This window comes from Mesoplodon bidens (genome assembly GCF_964165515.1).
Source record: "Mesoplodon bidens genome assembly, chromosome: 1".
Classification (NCBI taxonomy): domain Eukaryota; kingdom Metazoa; phylum Chordata; class Mammalia; order Artiodactyla; family Ziphiidae; genus Mesoplodon; species Mesoplodon bidens.
The window spans coordinates 28,776,650-28,798,684 of NC_138176.1; the positions used below are offsets into that span (position 1 = coordinate 28,776,650).

Sequence of the window (22,035 nt, forward strand, 5' to 3'; positions counted from 1 at the left end):
AGATATAACACCAAAACCCTAAGTGACAAAAGAAAAAAAAAGATAAAACTGAACTTCATCACAACGAAAAATTTCTGTTCTACAAATAATATCATCAAAACAATAAAAGGCAACACACAGAATGGGAGAAAATACTTGCAAATTATATACCTAATGAGGGACTTGTATTTAGAACACATGGAAAATTCTTACAATTAGAAAATTTAAAAATGGGCAAAGGATTTGAACAGACATTTCTTCAAAGAAGCTATATGAGTGGCCAATAAACACATAAAAAGATGCTCAACATCATTAGTTATTAGGGAAATGCAAATTAAAATCACAATGACATTCCATGTCCAACCCCCTACTATGACTATATCGAAAAGACAAATAATAACAAGTGTTGGCAAGAATGTGGAGAAATTAGAAACCTCATACATTCTGGTGGGAATGTAAAACAGTGAAGCCACTTTGGAAAAGTCTGGCAGTTCCTCAAAACATTTAACACAGAATTACTATATGATCCAACAATCCCACTCCCAGGTATATGCCCAAAATGTTTTCATTTGAAATCATACATTACACCAAAACCTATGTACAAATGTTCATGGAAGCATTACTCATAACAGCCAGGAAGTGGAAACAACTCAGATGTCCATTTAATAAGTAGATATATAAAACGTGATATATCCATATAATGAAATATTATTTGGCAATAGAAAGGACATACAACGTGATACAATATGGATTAACTTAACATTATGTTACATAAAAGAAGCCAGTCATAAAAGACTACATCATATATGATTCCATTTGTATAAAATATAAAAAACAGGCAACTCTATACAGACAGAAGGTGGATTAGTGGTTGCCTAGGGCATGGAGTGCAGACGGGAGTGCAGGTGGTTGGGAATGAGAAGTGACTGCTAATGGGTATGGGATCTCTTTTGGAGTGACAAAAATGTTCTAAAGTTAGATTGTGGTGATGATTGCACAACTCTGTGCATATACTAAAAAATACTGTACACTTTGGGTGAAATGAATGATATGTGTATTTTATCTTAATAAAGATATTAAGAAAAATACTACACGAGAAATAACCTCCATTTGATGCAATGTAACATTTTAAAATGGGGTCAAACACCTTTGGAAATAAATTAATGAATATAAGAGCAAACAAAAATTTGAAAACATACATAAAATATTATACTGGGGTTTTCAGTTCATTCTAGGATACCTAGAAGCAAGTGCTCTGTCATGCTTTGTTTGAACAGTATGAAGAAATAACATTTAGCAAAACTACTGAGAATAAGTGAAACTGTTTAATAAAACGACACCTGAGTAGGCCGACAGTTCTGGATTATTTCCTGCCATTTTCCATGTATCCTGGCAACCAAGTCTTTTACCTTAAAAATATCAAGAAGGGGAAAAGGGATCAGAGCAAAACAATTTAATGCTTGATACAAAAGACCTGATAGCTGTGACAGACCCACACCCAACAACTCAATGTGGTTTCTGTTAAGAAAGAGAGAATAAACTCATCAACTTCTGGAGGGGCTTTCAAGTCATAGTGATTACTAAGACTTTCCTTCATCACCATATCTAAAATACTGAATGCTTAGGACTCCATTTTCCCATTAGTTACTAAAGATCATCCAGAAAAACATACTCCCTGCCTTCAAGACACTTATATTTTCAACTTGCTGTCTTCTGAACACCCACAAAGGGAAGCTGAAGAGTGGCCTTTGTTACAGGACCCAAAGCTTTGGCTGTTCCCTGCCTTCCAAGTTCTATTTGAAAGACTCAAGGCCACAAAAAAGGGTTGTCATTTGTTCCTTTTCATACTATTACAAGATCCAAAATTCAATGTTAAGCCTCTCTAGGTTTTTGCAAAGTACAGTGGACTCTTGAACAATGCGGGGGTTAGTGGTGCCAAGCCCCTGCACAGCAGAAAATCATACTGCTCTCTCTGCCTCAAAAACAAAGAAAGTGATAAATGACTCACCCAAGGGCAGGAAGCTGAAACGGTTTGGACAGAATCAGTACTCAAATCTGTGTTGTTCAAAGGTAGACTGCACTATTAATCCTCTTTCCACCGCCCCCCCGCCCCGGTACACAGGCCTCTCACTGTTGTGGCCTCTCCCGTTGAGGAGCGCAGGCTCCGGACGTGCAGGCTCAGCGGCCATGGCTCACGGGCCCAGCCGCTCCGCGGCATGTGGGATCTTCCCGGACCGGGGCACGAACCCGTGTCCCCTGCATCGGCAGGCGGACTCTCAACCACTGCGCCACCAGGAAGCCCCTATGAATCCTCTTTAAATACCTGATCTATTCCTATATTTGGAGGTTTAGCAAGTCTCTGTGTGAAACTCCTACCACACTAGAGATTCTCAGTTCCTGGACATAATTGCTTGACAAAATGTTTTATTTAATTAAATTATTTATTTGGTCGTGCCACACAGCACGTGGGATCTTAGTTCCCTGACCAGGGATCGCACCCATGCCCTCTGCAGTGGATGCGCAGAGTCTTAACCACTAGACTGCCAGGGAAGTCCCAACACAGTGTTTTAAACAGGAATTTTATAGTTGCTTTAAGTTTATAAAGTAAATTTCAAGGTCTGCTTTTTTCTCCATTTAGAGTTCAGCAGATTCAGTTTCTCTAAAACAATCACCACCTTTTCTACCAGAGGCTTGTGGAGAGGCATGCAATTCATCTATTTCAGCAGGACCATCCCCTGAAAGCAACTGCCACAGACCTCTGTGTCATTCTCTCCTCTAAGTAAGAGGAGTCCTGGCACCAGTCTATGCCCAGCCTCTTGGCTTTAAGAAACAAAAACCTTGGGTGGTCCCCCTTAGCATGTCTGTCAGCAGTAGCCACTACCACCAAGTTCTATGGGCCAGTAACTCTAGTTAATGTTCAAAAGAATGTGCTTCTGAAACTACAGTTTCCACTCTAAGGCAAAGAGCTATCCCCTACATGTATTTGAAAATCTGCAATCTGATACAATTTCATTAGTTGCTCATTTTTGTATTTAACTTAAATCTATTACAATAAATACAGATACTAAATCTAAATGGGAATTGTTGAAATATCTAACCTTCACAGCTAACTAATGTAAAATATAAAGTTACAAAGCTGAAACCTCACATTCAATGACTATCCAAACACAAATGGGCAAGAATGGATCGGCTCTACACTACAAAAGCTAAAAGATGATTCAGAATAAAAAAAAATACTTAGAAGAAAAAGTTTCCCCCCAAAATTTTTATGCTTCAGTAAAAATCGTCAAATTGTTTTATTAATACCAAAGTTGCTTTCCTAACTCCATACTCAATATATTCAGCTTGTCTTAAAATGTATTTGCTTTTGAGATCCCCCCCCCTTTACTTTCAATCTAGCTAGAAGTACTTAGTAGAAGCTAATTTGTTATTAAAGGAGAAAGTCATATTTCTAATCTTATATGTTCCTTCTTAAAGAGAGGCTTTTCTTACTCAAGTATTAACGAAACCAAGGTTAAACAAACAAACAAAAAACTAACAATAAGAAAAGCACACACTTACCTTAGTTCTATAAAACAGTCTTGCATCTTCCCTAATATCACACTTAACATGCTTTTCTAAAGCCCCACAGAGGTGCACAAAGTGTTTCTGTGTAAAACAAATGCAAGGGATGAAAACAACTCTGAAGCATTACAAATTAACAAAGAAAAGATCATGTAGCTAGGACAGCTAACAATCATTTTAAAAAATCTACCTTAGCAATTTCTGATATTAACCATCCAACATAATAGCAGTCATATCAGTAAAAAGTACTAACTGCCACAACAATAAGACTATTATGGTTTATTGCTAGTTAATGCATAAAATATAGACAAAAATAAAGGTTGTTTTGCTATGTATTAAGGCACATTAATGAAAATTAACCCTAGAATTCAGACTGTGAAGTAGTGCCTAGAAATTTAAGAGTCTTTCCATTAACACATTCTCTAATGAAATATTCAAGTAACAGCTAACCTATTTTTTTCTCTATGAACAAAAGGAGGTTTAGTGGTAGTTCCTTGAAAAATTAAGTGTCTTAAGTTTTAGAAGTGTATAGTCCAAAACAGTCACACTCATATATATATATACTAAGGTTGAATATACTAAGGTGAGAATGTAAATGGACATTTTTTGGGAGGAAAATGTGATAAAAACCATTTTAAAATAATTAAAATTTGAAAAATTTATAACCTTTGATCTAGCATTTCTACTTCTAGGAATTTACCCTACAGAAATGCTTCCAAAGGTTCATGTTAGCACTGTGTGTAATCACACAGAAAGGAATGTTCATCAATAAAGGTTCTGAAATACTACGGTTATTAGATAGACGTGCCAGTAATTTACAGTGGGGGAAAAAGACAAGTTGCAAATAATATGAATAATATGAACTCATTAAAAAAATAATTATGTTAGTATATGCATAAATTATGGAGAAATTTATAGGAGGGTACTGGATTATAAAGTCTTTCACTTTCTACCTTATATGGTTTTATAATAATTGAATTTTAAAGCAATAATCATTGATTGTTTTCTAATCAATCAGAAAAAAATAATTTAAAAATTTAAAGACCATATATAAGAACAGATAGATGACTATGTTAGGTTCCAATCAGCAGAGCAAACATAGTTCTATGTACAGCAGTGTTTATAAAAAGACATGAACCAGTCTTGTGCCCTTCTGATCATGCCTAAGGAGATACAAAGTTTTAAACAGCGGTTGGATTACCTAAGGTGTGAAACATGAAGAATTAAACAAGAACTTTCCCCAGGAGTATGGAACATGATAGGATAGGAAGAATAAAATAATTCAAAATGAAAATCTTAACATGGTGAGATAATTGAGAAATGCATATCTGAAGTAGCCTGACTTACCATCAGTTTAATTTTGAAGGCAAACACTGTTTCTAAAGAAAAAGGAAGTGGAGTGGGAGCAGAGATGGGAAGAAACCAGCTAAGAGCTAACCCATTTGGTATTTGGTGATCTTGATATCTTATTAATGTATTACACTACTGCCAAGTTATCACAGTTAAGTTCCACTCCAGTAAACAGAACTTAACATGTGTAGACAAATAATTTTTGTCAGTGACATGGCTGCAAGGTTACTATTACTTCCCTTTTTCCAGTGTACACTGGGATTTCTATAGTAAATCCAAAGGTAACTTGATAAAAGTTATTTTATTAAGTTTTCTCCTATATAAAGAATGTTCATTTATTCCATCAATAGTGACACTTATTAAGAACAAAAAACACTAAAATATACCTACCCGTTGTCCAGAAGAAAAAGAGTGAGAACAACTAACTTCACCGACTAAATGAAGAAGAATGTAGGTCAGGTAATATGCCTGGTAGAGAAATGAATAAAATCAACATCCATGAATTAGCTAGAATACATATCATCCCAGTTTATACATTAGGAAAGCTGTCTAGGAAGGATTAAGGATTTGCTAAAGTTAACTGAGCTGGTTAGTAAGGAAAAGCCAAGCATTTATCCCAGGTTTCTGATTTCTAACTCAAGTGCATTCCTTTTACCACCTCACGACTGCCCTAGTAAAGGGCTACAAAAAATACTCCCAGTATTAAATTACCAACAACCATCCTTTTACCTCAATCCTCAAGTTAACTGAAGAATTTCATGACAGCAATAAACAAAAATATCATTCACTATATAATTGTGTTTGCTAGAATGTATCTAGTCTCTAAACCCAGAAACGTCCATGGTTAGGAAGTTATCATTGGTTATGCTCATATGTACTCTTTTGAGATGATCTAGCCGTGGATACCTGCTTTTCAAGTTCCAGATGAAGACTATCATCAATAGTGCCATTTGGTTGTTCAGCCCTTTTCTTCAAGACCATTTTCTTCAACAAATCTGAAGGCTTCATTTGCACAAGATAGCGATGCAAGACTGATATCTATCAAAAGAAAGAGGAGACACTGAATAATACTAGGCAATACACTTACTCTTTCTTAGGCTATTTTTATTTTCAGTGTGTCCTCTGTTCATTTTGCCTTCTCTAATTTTGCCCCTTTAGCTTCTTATGGTCCAGTGATATTCACTTAACTTAAAAGTCCCCAATTGACCCACCAAGGTCATGTGACTTTTTTTGTACTATTAAATTTCACTGCAATAAAATGAGAGTAAAAAAAAAAGTCCCCAATTGCTTAAAAGGGATCTTATTTTATTTTTTTGGCTGTGCCACGCAGCTTGCAGGATCTTATTTCTTCGTTCAGGGATTGAACCCAGGCCCCAGCAGTGAAAGCCCTAAGTCCTAACCACTGGACCACCAGGGAATTCCCTAAAAGGAATATTAAAGATTTAGTACTTGTAATTGAGGATGAAAACTTAAGGAGACCAAACAGCTTTACAATAGAGGTCAAAGGGAGGACTTTCTTTGAGGAATTATTTGAAAGGCAGCAGAGTTGAATCTTCCTCCCCGTGAGTAGCATTATTGAATTCTGAAAATAATTCTTTTTTTAAATAAATAAATTTATTAATTTATTAATTTATTTATTTATGGCTGCATTGGGTCTTTGTCGCTGCACACTGGCTTTTCTCTAGTTGCGGCGAGTTGGGGCTACTCTTCATTGCAGTGCGTGGGGCTTCTCATTGAGGTGACTTCTCTTGTTGCGGAGCGCCGGCTCTAAGCACGCGGGCTTCAGTAGTTGTGAAGCACAGGCTTAGTCGCTCCGCAGCATGTGGGATCTTCCCGGACCAGGGCTTGAACCCGTGTCCCCTGCATTGGTAGGCGGATTCTTAACCACTGTGCCACCAGGGAAGTCCAAGAATTCTCTTTTGATGGCAGTAAATATCACTGAAAGGACTGAGAGCTATTTGCTAATTACCCTGGTGGCTCAGGTGTGGTCCCCCAAAAAATCTAGAATGAAATCTACATCAACTCTACTAATGTAGAAACCAGCTGTCCTTTTCAATCTCTCTGTCCCACAGCAACTTGTGCATACTTCCATCAGAGTTCTTGCTACACTGTACCACAATGGTTGCTTAATTCTGTTTCAACCACTACATTATGTTTTCAAGGTCAGAGTCTCTATCTTATTCATTTTTTCTTCTTAATCTGTAGGACCTAACGGATTATCTTGTACTGAACTGCAGTTCAAACAAGAACACCACATCTAGATCAGGTTCTGTGTTGAGTTTTCAGATTCAACTATGAATAACCCCATTAGTGCTATTATGCTTGTAAAAAGCCTTCAGGACTTCTCAGAGTGGGGTTTCTATAGGACATGTTTATACACACTCATGTATACATGATATATTCACTACTGGGCAACCACATTTAAGCTCTATAATTTAAAGACTGTTTAATATTAAAATAGGTACAAGATGCAATTAATGTTTAATAGTTCTGCAATTTCTAATCTTGTGATAAAATTGCTAACATTGACAAGGTGAACTAATTAAATAATGTCATATTTATATAGCACATTATGATTTTCCCAGTACTTTTTAAAAAAAATTTATTTATTTTATTTATTTTTGGCTGCATTGGGTCTTCGTTGCTGCGCGCAGGCTTTCTCTAATTGTGGCAAGCAGGGGCTACTCTTCGTTGTGGTGTGTGGGCTTCTCATTGCGGTGGCTTCTCTTGTTGCAAAGCATGGGCTCTAGGTGTGTGGGCTTCAGTAGTTGCGGCGCACAGACTCAGTAGTCGTGGTGCACGGGCTTAGTTGCTCCATGGCATGTGGGATCTTCCCGGGCCAGGGCTCAAACCTGTGTCCCTTGAATTGGCAGGCAGATTCTTAACCACTGTGCCACCAGGGAAGCCCTTTCTCAGTACTTTTTATTGATTTATTTATTAAAATAAATCTATTTATTTATTTATTTTTGGCTGCATTGGGTCTTTGTTGCTGCACACGGGCTTTCTCTAGCTGCAGTGTGCGGGCTTCTCATTGCGGTGGCTTCTCTTTGTTGGGGAGCACAGGCTCTAGGCACGCGGGTTGCAGTAGTTGTGGCTCGCGGGCTCTAGAGAGCAGGCTCAGTAGCTGTGGCACATGGGTTTAGTTGCTCTGCGGCATGTGGGATCTTCCCGGACCAGGGCTCGAACCTGTGTCCCTTGCATTGGCAGGCAGATTCTTAACCACTGTGCCACCAAGGAAGCCCTTTCCCAGTACTTTTTATACATTAATTCATCTAACTGTCCACAACCATCCTATGTGGTAGAGGGTGTGATACTGTCTCTATTTCACACATAAAGAAACTGGGTCTCACTAGTTAAGTACCATGCTAAAGATTACATGAATAGTATTATGCCTGAGTTAGGATCTGACCTCAGTACTTTTGACGTAGGATCCATCAATTTTCTCTACACATCACTAGCTCTCCCATTTATTAAAAGAAAACAAAAATGTTATTTATACCTGCAGATTATTCACATTAGGGGTATCTTCATGTTTCTCATCCAAAAGCTTTGAAATAATCACTAGGCTGAGGCACTGTCTCAGTTGCCTGGAATTAGAATTTTAAAGTATTTAGAATGTGTTTAATGAATACTGCTTAAGAAGCAAATGAAGTTTGCAAAAAGAAGTTCTTCTAATTCGAAACATAGCTAATGTTTCAAGAGAAGGCTATACAAGAATATATAAGCTATACTAGAACAGTAAAATTTTCATGTAAAGTATTTGTACACAAAGTTAAAGTTGCGTGAAGCTCAGGAAAACCATTAAGAGCCTTTATCTTTGACCCTGATGATTTACTGTTGGAAAATCTATTTTACTGCTGGGATTTCTTTTTACTAAAGCCAAAAAAAAAAAAAAAAAAAAGGCAAACTGATTCATTTTCATGGTATATGCCATCTATATTAAGTTATCAGATAAGCTAAAATTAAAAATCAAGAATATTACAAACTGATCTAAGTATCAGAATCAGCCTGTCACTGCCTTTTCCCACAACTGAATATGAAATGAAATAAAAGACTCTGATTTAACATCCATGGAATGATTAAAGGAAATAAATGACCTAAAAGCATTTCATTAATGTAAACATACATTTTTCTTAGTGTTTAATTCTCACTTTTCAATACCTTCCACGTGATGTCCAGTTAGGGACCAGCTGTACCAACCACAGAAGGTTGTGGGGATGACTGGAGAGCTCATTTATGGCCAGACAGAGTTCAGGCACCTGAAAACAAACAGTGAGCAAGATTTTTCAAATAGGTCAGTGGAATCAAATATCTAACAGATCATCCACATCCCTTCTTAATGAAGCATTATTATAAAAAGAGCATTCATTTTTAGAAACAGCATGGAGTACACATATTCAGCTTTATCTTAAACTCTAGAATAGACTGAATAGATACATTTACCAGAATTTCATTTGGCTTTTTTTTTTTTTTTTTTTTTTGCGGTACGCGGGCCTCTCACTGTTGTGGCCTCTCCAGTTGCGGAGCACAGGCTCCAGACGTGCAGGCTCAGCGGTCATGGCTCACGGGCCCAGCCGCTCTGCAGCATGTGGGATCTTCCCGGACTGGGGCACGAACCCGTGTCCCCTGCATCGGCAGGCGGACTCTCAACCACTGCGCCACCAGGGAAGCTCGGCTTTTGTGTTTTGTGCTACATCATATCTATCTGTATTTAAACAGTCTTTTGAAGAATAAAGTAATCTAAGTGCACATACCAGTTTCCAAAGGTATATGATGAGAGCTGCACAAGATAATACATGTTCCTGACTTGGGATTTCTTGAATTTTAGGAATCCTCAACTATTCCAGTATTTAAAGTCTAACAGAACTACTTCAAAATAATCCCTGAGTAGGGAAGTATGGGATGAGGGTAAGAGATGAGATAAGATTGATTATGTCTTGATAATTATTGAAGTTGGTTGATAAGTATTTAGGGGTTCATTAAACTCTTCTCTCTACTTTTGCATGTTTGACATTTTCCACCAAAAAATGCTGAAAATATAATTTAAAAAAACCTAACAAAAACTATACATGTTTACCTCCAATGGCTGCAGAAGTTCAACTCAAATTCTTGCTGTTACGTATGATTCACTCTATCATTTCATTTAGGTCTCTGTTCAAAGGTCACTTCAGAAAGGGCTTCCTTAACTGCCTCATATGAAATAGTAGAGCATCCCTGCCTTGTCCTGCTTTATTGTAATTTGTAGCACTTATTACAACTTAACATGATATTATAACCTACATTTACATTGTTTATAACCTAACCCTTTGACTAGAATAGAAGTGCTGGGAGAGCAAGGGCTTTGTCTTCTTCACAGCTTTATCTCTAGCACCTGCATTAATGCTTGGCCCACAGTAAATCCCCAGTAAACATAATACATTTTTTGTGGAATGAATTAACTGCAGTTTTAGAAGAGATTCAGTTTCATGAATTTAAATACAGTGCCAGCACAGACAGTCATTTCTTCAGTTTATTTTTCATCTGCTGAAGATCTTAACTGAGGTTAGAAACTTTCAATTCTGCACGCACTATGAAAGTCAAATTGTGATGCTATACAAAAAACAATATTAAAATTTTAAGTTATGTTACCTTTGTATTCCAATCTCTGATGTTTTTCATCAGGTTTATCAGGAGGCTTTGAAAGTCCACTAGAGGAATCTGTTTCAGTTGTTTCTCCAGACTCATTTTAAACAACATTAAAATCAGTAACATTATTTCACAATCCTGGTAACCTTCTGGATGTATAGATGTACACAAGCCTAGAAACTTTGACACATATCAGAGACAAAACAACTTAAGGAGATATATTTTGCTTGAAGAATTTACATTATAAAAACGTTTAAACAAAAAATGCAAAAGAGAACTATATAGAAATTGAAACATCAGTTGTCTAGGAAAAAGGCAAGAAATACTCATGTTAATAGTTGACTTGATAAGTATTTTCTTCCCCATTTTTAATTTTCGAAATTGTCTTAGCAGTTCAATATCATTGATTTGATTCAGCCACTAAAAATGTTTTAACACTGTTATTAATTCTTGGTCACTAAGTTATACTGTAAGTTACAATTTTTTTCTTCATATATTCTAATTCTAAAAAATTACTGGTTTCAAAACTACTAGTAGCAAAAAGCTTCTTGGTAAAGGTATTCCTAGAACTATTTTAATCACATAACTTTGATTCAAAGTTCCCTTTTGTTCCTAACATTAAAACAAAAATAAGGGACTTCCCTGGTTTGTGTTAGGGTTAGCGGTCCAGTGGTTAAGACTCCACGCAGGGAACTAAGATCCCGCATGCCGCACAGTGCAGCCAAAAAACAAAACAAAAAATAAATAAATAAAACAGCAAAAAACACCTTTAATGTGAAGATTATTGCTAAGAAATTTCAGAGACTAGAAATCCCATGGTAAAACACTAGTGAATTTTTTTTTCTTTTTTTTTTTAATTTGGCTGTGCTGGGTCTTAGTTGTGGCACACGGGATCTTCATTGCTGCGTGCAGGATCTTCAATGAGGCCTGCGGGGATCCAGTTCCCTGACTAAGATCGAACCTGGGCCCCGTGCATTGAGAGCGTGGAGTCTTAACCACTGGACCACCAAGGAAGTCCCTGATTTTGTTTAAAAACCATTAAGCAAAAAACTAAGTGGTTCCAGCTCTGTGCTAAAGACATACAAAAAAGAGTTTTCTCCTACCTTGACAACATTTAAAATGTTGGTTTCAGGGACAGATGAAAATATTGGCTTACAAGATGAATCTTCACTTCCTTTCACCCCCAGTGTCATCTGTGTTTCAGAACTATGGAAGAGTGAATAAAGCAATGTGAAACTAGGCACAAAACTGTGAGAAGTACTGAACAACAAAAGTTTTACTGAGGTATAATTTACATACAATAAAAGGAATACACACATTTAAAATTTTGATATGTATACTAGTGTAACCACCATCCAAATCAAGAAACAGAACATTTCTATCATACTTCAAAAGTCCCTTCATGTCAGATCCGAGTCAATCGGCTACCTCCATTCCAGGTAAATCTGATTTCTATTTCTATGCATTAGTTTTCCCTTGAACAGCTACTTTTTATGAGGCATTCTCTCTGTTGCTCTGGGTGTCAGAGAGCTATGCAGAAGGTGGCTCTGACTACAAAGAACTCATAATATTTAAAGGCCTCATAAGTGGCCCAACAAAACTTCCACAGCAATATAAACAATTCCAAGCACCCCAATTTTGGTTGAGGAATCAGTGAAGGTTCATGGAAGAGGAGACACATGAATTTGGCCTTCAAAACATAGGTAATATTTTCTTGTTTAATTTTTTTTGAATAAATAACCCTTTCATATGGTTAAAAATAAAAAGTTAAAAGAAATTAAGGCACAGTGTGCTGAAGAGAATTGTCCTCCCAGTCTAGGCCTTCAGCCACTCATTTCCCCTCCTCACAGACAATCACTACTAGTTTTAGTCCTTCCTCCCACAGGCATTTTATATACATACAAATAAATATGAATACACCTCTCCCCACTGCTTTAATACAAATGGTAGCATACTATACACTCTGTTGTGCACCTCTCTTCCTTCACTTAATATGTCTTAGAGATACTCCTATAACTACATGGGAAGAACTTTCTTTTTTTTTTAAATATCTGCTCAGTAGTCCTGTGTCCATTCCTAGCTATACAACCTCAGGCAAGTTACTTAATCTTTCTGTGCCTCACTCACCTGTAAATGGGAATGAAAATACTATCTAGTAGTTGTAGTGACTATTAAATGAAGTACTATATATTAAGCCCCCAGAACCATGTCTGGCACATAGTAAACAATATGTAATGTTGGTAATTCTACTCTTATAAACAGTGCTTCAACAAGTGAGACAGATAATTTTGGTGAGCAGACACTGAGGATGGAGGTGAGGGACTAGCATGAGGAAGATCCAATGCAGCAATGGCTAACGTGGAGGAACAGCAACAGAATCAATTTGGTTAGAACAAAAGGGTGAACAAAACAGAAAAAAGGTCAGAGTCAACTGCAGAGTCTTAAATACAGGTGTAAAGCTTTAATAGTGGAGAAAAAAAGCTTTCATAAAAGGAATCCTCTAACAATGAAAGGAATAAATATCTTGGAGGTGGAAAGCCCCACAGGAAAGGAGATTTTTGCCAGGCTAGGCATGAAACGAGGATCTGAGTTAGACTGACGCTGGGAACGAAAAGGAAAGAATAGCTGTGAGATAGGTAGAGGAAGTGGAACACAGGGATGTGACAATTGATGGAGTACACACTAGAAAGAGGTTAGGACTAGGTCTGTATTTCCTGCAGAATAATGGTAAAGAAAAGAACTGTCCTAGTATCCTTTAACATCTTACTCTCCCTACCTGAATATTTACTCTAACAACCTTTAAACATTTTTCACTCCAAACCTCCTAGTTGGATAGAAACTTGCTACTGTGAATATGCACATATATACCAGCAAAAATGCATAAACTGCATGTGAGTCCTAGTGAGAAAAGAGTGAGTTGTGATATCTCAACAGAATTCACTCTCGTGCTCATGTTGTTTAAACAGGTATTTGATTATGTTTCACTCATTCCTTCACCAGCTTACTCTTGCTTACCTGTGTTCATCTTCGCCTACCACTACACAGCAACGGTGGTGACTTATAGCTACCACCTCCTGGCTCCCAAACCTGACTGAGGCAACTCTTCAGTTGGTAAATAATCAATCAAAAAACAATTTTGCTAAATATTATTTGCATTTCTTATGTCTTAGTGAAATAATTATATATCTTTATTTCACTATTTCCACTACAGTACCTGTTCACTACAGTGAAGAAAGGAAAACAAATCTGTTGCATACAACATACAGAATCACCACATACTATTCAGTTCATTAAATGTTAAATAATATTTTAACTTTCTAAATATAGGTATTTGAGTATTTTGGTCATGTTTGGGGTTTCTGAATGGTCTGAGAAAGCATTATTTTTCCTATTTAAATGGAATAGGATGGATGATGGAATACAGTCTTTATGTGAAAATTTGCTATCCAACATATTTTCAGATACAGGTTACATCTGAGCAACAAGGAGGGATCCTGTATGGGGTGGAAAGAAACGGAGAGAAGAGTTTGGTTCTGGATATACCAAGTAACAAAAATTTGCTTTTTTTTTTTTTGGAAAAATGAAGATGAGAATATTCTCATAAAGTTTAAGAACTGTTATTTTTTTTGTGGTACGCGGGCCTCTCACTGTTGTGGCCTCTCCCGTTGCGGAACACAGGCTCCGGACGTATAGGCTCAGTGGCCATGGCTCATGGGCCTAGTTGCTCCACGGCACGTGGGACCTTCCCGGACCGGGGCATGAACCCGTGTCCCCTACATCGGCAGGTGGACTCTCAAACCACTACGCCACCAAGGAAGCCCAAGAACTGTTTTAATTTCTTTTCTTTTTCTGCCTATTTCCTTTGTCCATTTTTCTAATAGGTTATTGATCTTTTCATTAATTTCAAATTAAGCCTTTGTCTGTGACCAGAGTTCCATTCTTATATAGTTGACCCTTTTTTTTCCTTTTTTAGTATGTATGTATGTATGTATGTATTTATTTTTAGCTGTGTTGGGTCCTCGTTGCGGTGCACGGGCTTCTCACTGCAGTGGCTTCTCTTTGTTGTGGAGCAAGGGCTCTAGGTGCGTGGGCTCAGTAGTTGTGGCTCACGGGCTCTAGAGCGCAGGCTCAGTAGTTATGGTGCATGGGCTTGGCTGCTCTGCGGCATGTGGGATCTTCCCAGACCAGGGATCGAACCCGTGTCCCCTGCATTGGCAGGCGGATTCTCAACCACTGTGCCACCAGGAAAGTACCTACAGTTGACCCTTAAACAATGCAGGGGTCAGGGCACCCACCTGCTACAAAGTCAAAATCCTCATATAAAGTATAGTTGGCCTTGGACTTATTTTGTTCCACTGATGAAGCTATGAATACCTGCATTTGTCCCATGTTATTATCTGCTAAGGTCAGTCCCGCCTCATAACTCTTCTCAAAACTTTCCTGGGTATTTTTTCTATATGACTTTAGAATCACTTGTAGAGTCCCAACCACCCTCGTCCCCACAAAAATCTGACTGGCATTTCTTTATTTTATTTTAATCTTATTGGAGTATAGTTGATTTACAATGTTGTGTTAGTTTCATTTCTTATTAGGATCTCATCAAGTTCAGTTTATCAGGGGTAGGTCTAATGTATTTATGATGCTGAATTTTCCTATCTGGTCTTCTTTTTTGCCTCTTAGTAGCGCGTACACACACACACACACACACACACACACACACACACACACACACACACACACACACACACACACACACACACACACACACACACACACACACACACACACACACACACACACACACACACACACACACACACACACACACACACACACACACACACACACACACACACACACACACACACACACACACACACACACTCTTTAGTCCAAGGTATTTAATATATTTTTCTTACTATTGCAAATGAAGTGTATCTATTAACTAGCTACAGTTCATATACCTTAAGGTTACTTATTTCTCTTTATTAACATTGTACCCTGGCATCCATACCAAATTCTCTTACTGGTTTGCCATAGCTTTTCAGTTGATTCTTAGGCTTCTATGTATATATTAAAGCACTTTTTCTGCAAATAATGAATCTTTCACCAACTCATTTCCTATCTTTATATCTCTTCTTTTTTCTTGTCTAATTGTTTTGGCCAGTAGATCCAAAATAATGGTAAATAACAATAGGCAGCCTTATTAAAAAAAATTTTTTTTAATTTAAAAAATGTTCCAATTTTTTCCCTGTTAAACATGCTGATGGCATTTAGATTAAGTTAGATGTTAAGAATATATCTAATTCAAGATCCATTTCAACTTTAAGATTAAAAAAAATTAAGCATGAATACTGAATTTATCAAATGAATATTAACTGTTTATATATAAATTGTTTAGAAGACAATTTTTGGAGTTAATTATGAAAAGAACACTTACACTAGATCATCTTCATTAAAGTCTGGCTGAAGATTCTCCAGAGGAAACAAAGATTTAAAATCAATTCCCATATTGAAAAACACAGCAGCTATATCAGACAATGATGGGATCCAAGGCCAAACTGGTGATTCACTGAAGGTATCTAGTTAACAGAAGAAAATATTTTATCCCAAATCCTGGGTTCACAAAACCATAGTTGCAAGATGACAGTCTGCACATGAAACATGGATTATTACTATGATTTTATAGAAATGGCAGCTGGTAATGATATGTTAACCATATAGTTATTTAGAATGATCATATAGGAATTACAGATTTTCAAATAAATGTGAAGGAAATGACATTTATAAACAAAATATCTGCAAGTGATGGATAAAAGGGTGTAACTCAGGAGGAACATTTTCAAAAGACTGGAAAATAACAACAGTAAAAAACCAACTACTGCTAACACAAAGATTTTACCATGTTCGGTGCCTATATAGTACCAAGCCTTAAAACAAGTGAAAAAGGTAAGTCACAATGCTTGTTTCATTATAAGGGATCTCAAAGGTAAGAATGCAACTGTCACAGTTTTGCAGTGGATACTTTCAATATTCTCAGTGCATAATCAGTACAATACTGTTGCTCACCAAAAAGCCATCAAAGTTAATTGGCTAAATAAACTTGCAACTATTTCCACTTATCCAGCACAGTAAGCTATGTCTTGGTAAAAATTAGGTAAGGGATGCCACTTGCAAGATCTTATACCCTTTTCTCAATGCAACTAGAAAAATGCACTCTTTTTTTTTTTTTTTTTTTTTTTTTTTTTACTTTTTATTTTATATTGGAGTATAGCCGATTAACAATGTTGTGATAGTTTCAGATGCACAGCAAAGGGACTCGGCTATACATATGCATGTACCCATTCTCCCCCAAACTCCCCTCACTATACAGACTGAATTTCAAGGTAAACCAATAGCTGATAGGGGAAAGTTTTTTTTTTTACTTTTTATTTTATATTGGAGTATAGCCGATTAACAATGTTGTGATAGTTTCAGATGCACAGCAAAGGGACTCGGCTATTGCACTCATTTTTTATTGGAGTTTCATTTCATTATTAAAGACTTTATATTACAAAAATAATTTTTTATTCTATATATCCAAATATCCTAATTGTTTAGTAATATGAAAGAGATCATGTACAAAGCAACCAATAATTCACACTGTTAATCACAATAAATTTATCTACTCACCATTTCTTATTGTTATTTCCATTAATGTACTTAAAATCTGCACAGACACAATACAGTCTGTATGAACTGACATCATCTGCCAAAGTAGATAAATGATAGAGTATTAAGAGAGAAGAAAGAGCAAAGAGGCTCAGAGAGATGAACATACTCCACCCAACATAATACATGAGTTGGAATTTAAATCCAGGTCTGATTTGTAAGTCAGAGCCCTTTCCATTCTAACATGCTGCTTGTTTTCTTTTTTTTTTTTTTTTACAACTTTCATCTATAATTAGATAAATATAACTTTAAAAACTATCAAAAATACCTTTCTAGTTCATATTATGCCATGAAACCCAAAGACCATAAAGGAGAAGGCTATTAAATGAATCACATCACAAGCAAAAATCAAACCACAAACTAGTAAAAATATTTGAAAAGATACAAATATACAAATTAATAGACCAATGTATATTTTTAAGAGCTATTCAGAATCACTAGTAATCAAAGAAATGCAAAGAAAAATGACATGATATCATCAGCTGACTTCAAGACTGGTAAAGATTAAGAGTTTTCATAATACCCAGTGTTCACAAGAGTACTAGGAAAGAGGGAGTATGTCCAGTCTGAGTGTAATTTGGTAAAAATTGTAAAGTCATTTGGTAATATTTATGCAAAGTCATTGTCCTTGCACTTTGCTCTACTCAGCCTTTTTAACGTACAGGAATTTATATACAGAAGCATATAATTAATGTAATTTTACAAGACAACTTTCTGGGAACAAAATCTCAAGTTTAAAAGATGTTAAAAAATCATAACATATTGAAAGTTATTTTAAAGTGGTTTGTAGAAAAAACATGTTGTATTTCTATTTCTCTTTTGTTTTGAAACCATGGATTATGATTATAATAAATTTAAATCTAAAATATAAGGGTGAATAGCCTAAACTCTGGTTTCAATCAGGCATATAACTTGTGTCATTTCCAAGTCAACCTATGTGAAAAAATGTCTTTGCTATGATGTTTGAGTCATTACACTCTGCCACTAGGGGCAGCACCATTCAAAGCCATGTTGGACACTGGACAAGTTCTGCATAATAATCTTTTTGTGGGGGGTGATGAATTTTAAGGTGGGCAATACAGTACATGAAGATAAATAAATATGTAAAGAGATACATACATATATATAAAACAATCTAATGTCTGTCAATTGAGATTGGGTTAAATAAATAAATAAATCATGGTACAGCACTACAAAGTAATACTACTACTATTACAATATAGTATACAATATAAAGCCATTAAAAAGAATGATAACATGTTTCTACTAAGATGAAAATACTCAATAATTTATGGTTACCTGAAAAAAAAAGTTATAAAACAGCACATATTCTGCTCACATTGTCTTTCTGGTCAACTATGTTTAGACACATGATAAAATCATGAAGATGTAAACATTTCAATTACATTTTAACAATTAAATTTCAAACTATGAGGACTATAGCATTAAAATGAATTCTGACATACTTTATTAAAAAAAAAACTTACAAGTTGGTAAGTCTCTCCTTCATGAAAAAGGGACTTGGAATTGAAAGGAGAAACAAGACAAAGTGTCTTACACAGAAAAAGCACTTAACAAATGATTATTAGTTTGCTTTTCAAAGAATAAATATAGAGTATAAAAAGCTGCTTGCATGAAGATATGCTTGTATGTCATCATTCGGGTTTTAAAGGCTAAAATGATAGGCCCACACCAACAAGATGAAAACACAGATAAATGCAAAGTCCTACTTGTAAGTTTAAGAAAAGATATATTACGTAATTAGAGAATAAAGAGGTCCTGGTGTGATAACAAATGAAGTTTTGAATCACAATAAACATAAATATGTGGGGGCGGGGGTAGATGCGTAAGAGCCTTGCTGGAAACTGCTGGTAGGAAAGACCTTATCTGGAGCATATATTCATTTACTGGGGGGAAGGAGGACACTTTAGGAGGGAAACTGACAAGCTAAAGGTCATTCAGAAAGGTGATCAGTAAAGGGACTGGATATTTAGTGACTCGAGAAAGTTTAGTGTGGGGAGTAATGAGGGTCATGATAGTTGTTTAACTGAAGGACTGTTAGACAGATGAGGCATACTGTGGGAAGCTACAGAAAAGATAATTAGTACTACTACTTAAAAAACCATTTGGAGGCAAATTTTGATTTAATTAGGACTGTTTAAAAAAAAAAAAATCACTGGGATCCAAGTAGTGAGCTCCTAACCACTGGAAGCAAATGCTCCTGCCCCACAGTCTGTCCCACCTGTTATTCTCTCTGCCTAGAATGCCCTTCTCCCATTTACCATCTGACATATCTATAAACGTACACACACCTGTTTATTGTCTATCTCCTCTATACTAGAATGTGGGTTTCATGAAATCGGAAACACTGATTTTTTAAATTGCTTTTCTCTCCAGAACCTGGCACAGTTGGCACTCAAACATGGCAGCTATATGAAAAATGCATGAAAAACTATATTGGAATATCTAGTTCTTGCAAATATGAGATTCTCTGAAATGTAACCTTAAAGTCCAGAATAGAAACTGCATATATTTTTCCCACTTCTCACTTCACATATGTAGTAGTTACAGTTCTCTGATACCACTGAAATTTATAAAGTTACCATGTAGATAATACAAAATTAATTATTTAAGTGGATTTAAAAGTTAAATACGAATGGGGAAAAGAAATATTCAGTTGGATATGCACTCCCCGCACCCAGTTATGAATGGGGAAATATCAGTATACAAGTCAAATCCTAAAAATGTATGTAGGCACCTCCACAAAAACAGGGGGGAGGGCTTCCCTGGTGGCGCAGTGGTTGAGAGTCCGCCTGCCGATGCAGGGGACACTGGTTCGTGCCCCGGTCCGGGAGGATCCCACGTGCCGCGGAGCGGCTGGGCCCGTGGTCCATGGCCGCTGATCCTGCGCGTCCGGAGCCTGTGCTCCGCAACGGGAGAGGCCACAACAGTGAGAGGCCTGCGTACCGCAAAAAAAAAAAAAAAAAAAAAAACAGGGGGGAGAAGGTAGAAAAAAATCCCACCAGGTACGCAAGCATTAGAAGACTTCTTCTAAAGCAAACTACAACAGTGATTTACCAGTGGGATGAAACGTCTTAGGCACAACTAGCATTATTGCCTATCCTGCACACTATGTGCATTAGCATTTCTTCTTCTTCTTTTTTTTTTTGTAGACAGTTAGTAAGTGAGGAGTATTCCCCTTTCTGAATTTAACTGGTACGCGGGCCTCTCACTGCCGTGGCCTCTCCCGTCACAGAGCACAGGCTCCGGACGCACAGACTCAGTGGCCACGGCTCACGGGCCCAGCCGCTCCGCGGCACGCGGGATCTTCCCGGACCAGAGCACAGACCCATGTCCCCTGCATCGGCAGGCGGACTCTCAACCACTGCGCCACCAGGGAAGCCTTAGCATTTCTTTTATAATCTCTTTATTCTGACTCTTCTTGCTTCATTCTAGCCCACTAAAATCCTGGGTTTGATATGCTAGATTTTTTCTCTAGTAATGTGCAAATAAGATTATATTTTAGAAGTTTATTTTTGACTGGGAAATATAGAAAGAGGCAACTATACCCCCCAAATATTTCTCTTACCCGAAACAGCCACTTTAACACAGGTACAGGACACTGGACATAGTGATAAGCAGAGGTAAGGAAGCCTTGTGTTGTCAAAAAAATCTGATCTGTTTTTCCTGATCTGAAAAAATACAGTGAAATCAATATGACTGTTATCTTCATGGCAAGAAACTTCTACCACTACCACATCTGACATAATCAGGGAAATGAGCAAGCAAACCATCGCAGTCCGTGGAGGTGGACTCTACCCCAGTGTGGATGGGTTACTCATTAGAAATTCAATCAGTGGCCTAAAGCTGAACCAATCTGTTGGCTTGGCTCCAGATTTATCTGGTGGTCAAATCTACAGTAGCTGGCAGTGTTGAAGAGCCTATCAAGTCTCAGAGCATCGTTTGCTTTTGCCAACTTGGGTTTGTACTTCCATAAAACTCAGCACCACAATTAATGTGATCTCTCTGGATCTGAGCTATCACGTACTGAGAGAAATTAGACCAGTTTGAGTATTGTGGTAGAGACTGTTAATCCCAACATTTATTCTTGTCTTTCCTCTTGGTAACTGAACCCTGGGGTTTTTAGCTGGGCACACTGGCTGCCTGAAAAAAAAATCACTTCTCAGCCTTCCTTGTAGCTAGGTGTGGCCATGTTGACTAAGTTCTACCCAACTAACCATAAGTAGAAATGTTGTGTGGGGTTTCTGGGAATTTAAAGGCTGGAGCTCCAGTAGCACCTGAAGCAACCAGGTGCTAAGGATGGTGGGGAAGAAAGATTATATGGTGAAACACCAGCCCTGGACTTCCCACCTCTGAACTTCTTCCACATCAGAAAGAAATATACTTCTTGTTTAAGCCTTGTTATTTTATTTATTTATTTATTTTTAACATCTTTATTGGAGTATAATTACTTTACAATGTTGTGTTAGCTTCTGCTGTATAACAAAATGAATCAGCTATATGTATACATATATCCTGATATCCCCTCCCTCTTGCGCCTCCCTAAGCCTTGTTATTTTGACAGTCCCTGTCATTAGATACTGATCTTAACCCTAACTAATAAAGGCATGTAATATGCCAAGCGACTACCTTACACTGCTTCCTATAACTAAATAATAAAACACAAAGAGCAACAGTAATAAGTAAGAGGATGAGGAAAATGGATAGGTCAGAATAGAAATTAACCTTTCAGAAGCTTACATCAGTCAGAAATCTTTCAATTTTTATACAAGAAAGAGTTAAATG

General features: G+C 37.0%; 1 protein-coding gene across 2 annotated transcripts in view; it reads right to left on the reverse strand.

Moving 5' to 3' along the window:
* The window catches only part of SLF2 (SMC5-SMC6 complex localization factor 2), a 43,093-nt gene that overhangs the window by 4,888 nt on the left and 16,170 nt on the right, over positions 1-22,035 (reverse strand). For both annotated transcript variants that reach the window (XM_081252984.1, XM_081252983.1), the window contains exons 9-19: positions 20,819-20,921; positions 17,191-17,266; positions 15,959-16,100; positions 11,622-11,724; positions 10,522-10,698; positions 9,055-9,152; positions 8,393-8,480; positions 5,800-5,931; positions 5,284-5,361; positions 3,541-3,627; positions 1,320-1,388 (exon numbers count right to left, since the gene is read on the reverse strand). In XM_081252984.1, the coding sequence (XP_081109110.1) occupies positions 1,320-1,388; positions 3,541-3,627; positions 5,284-5,361; positions 5,800-5,931; positions 8,393-8,480; positions 9,055-9,152; positions 10,522-10,698; positions 11,622-11,724; positions 15,959-16,100; positions 17,191-17,266; positions 20,819-20,921 (1,153 nt within the window). The remainder of the gene's footprint in view (positions 1-1,319; positions 1,389-3,540; positions 3,628-5,283; positions 5,362-5,799; positions 5,932-8,392; positions 8,481-9,054; positions 9,153-10,521; positions 10,699-11,621; positions 11,725-15,958; positions 16,101-17,190; positions 17,267-20,818; positions 20,922-22,035) is intronic.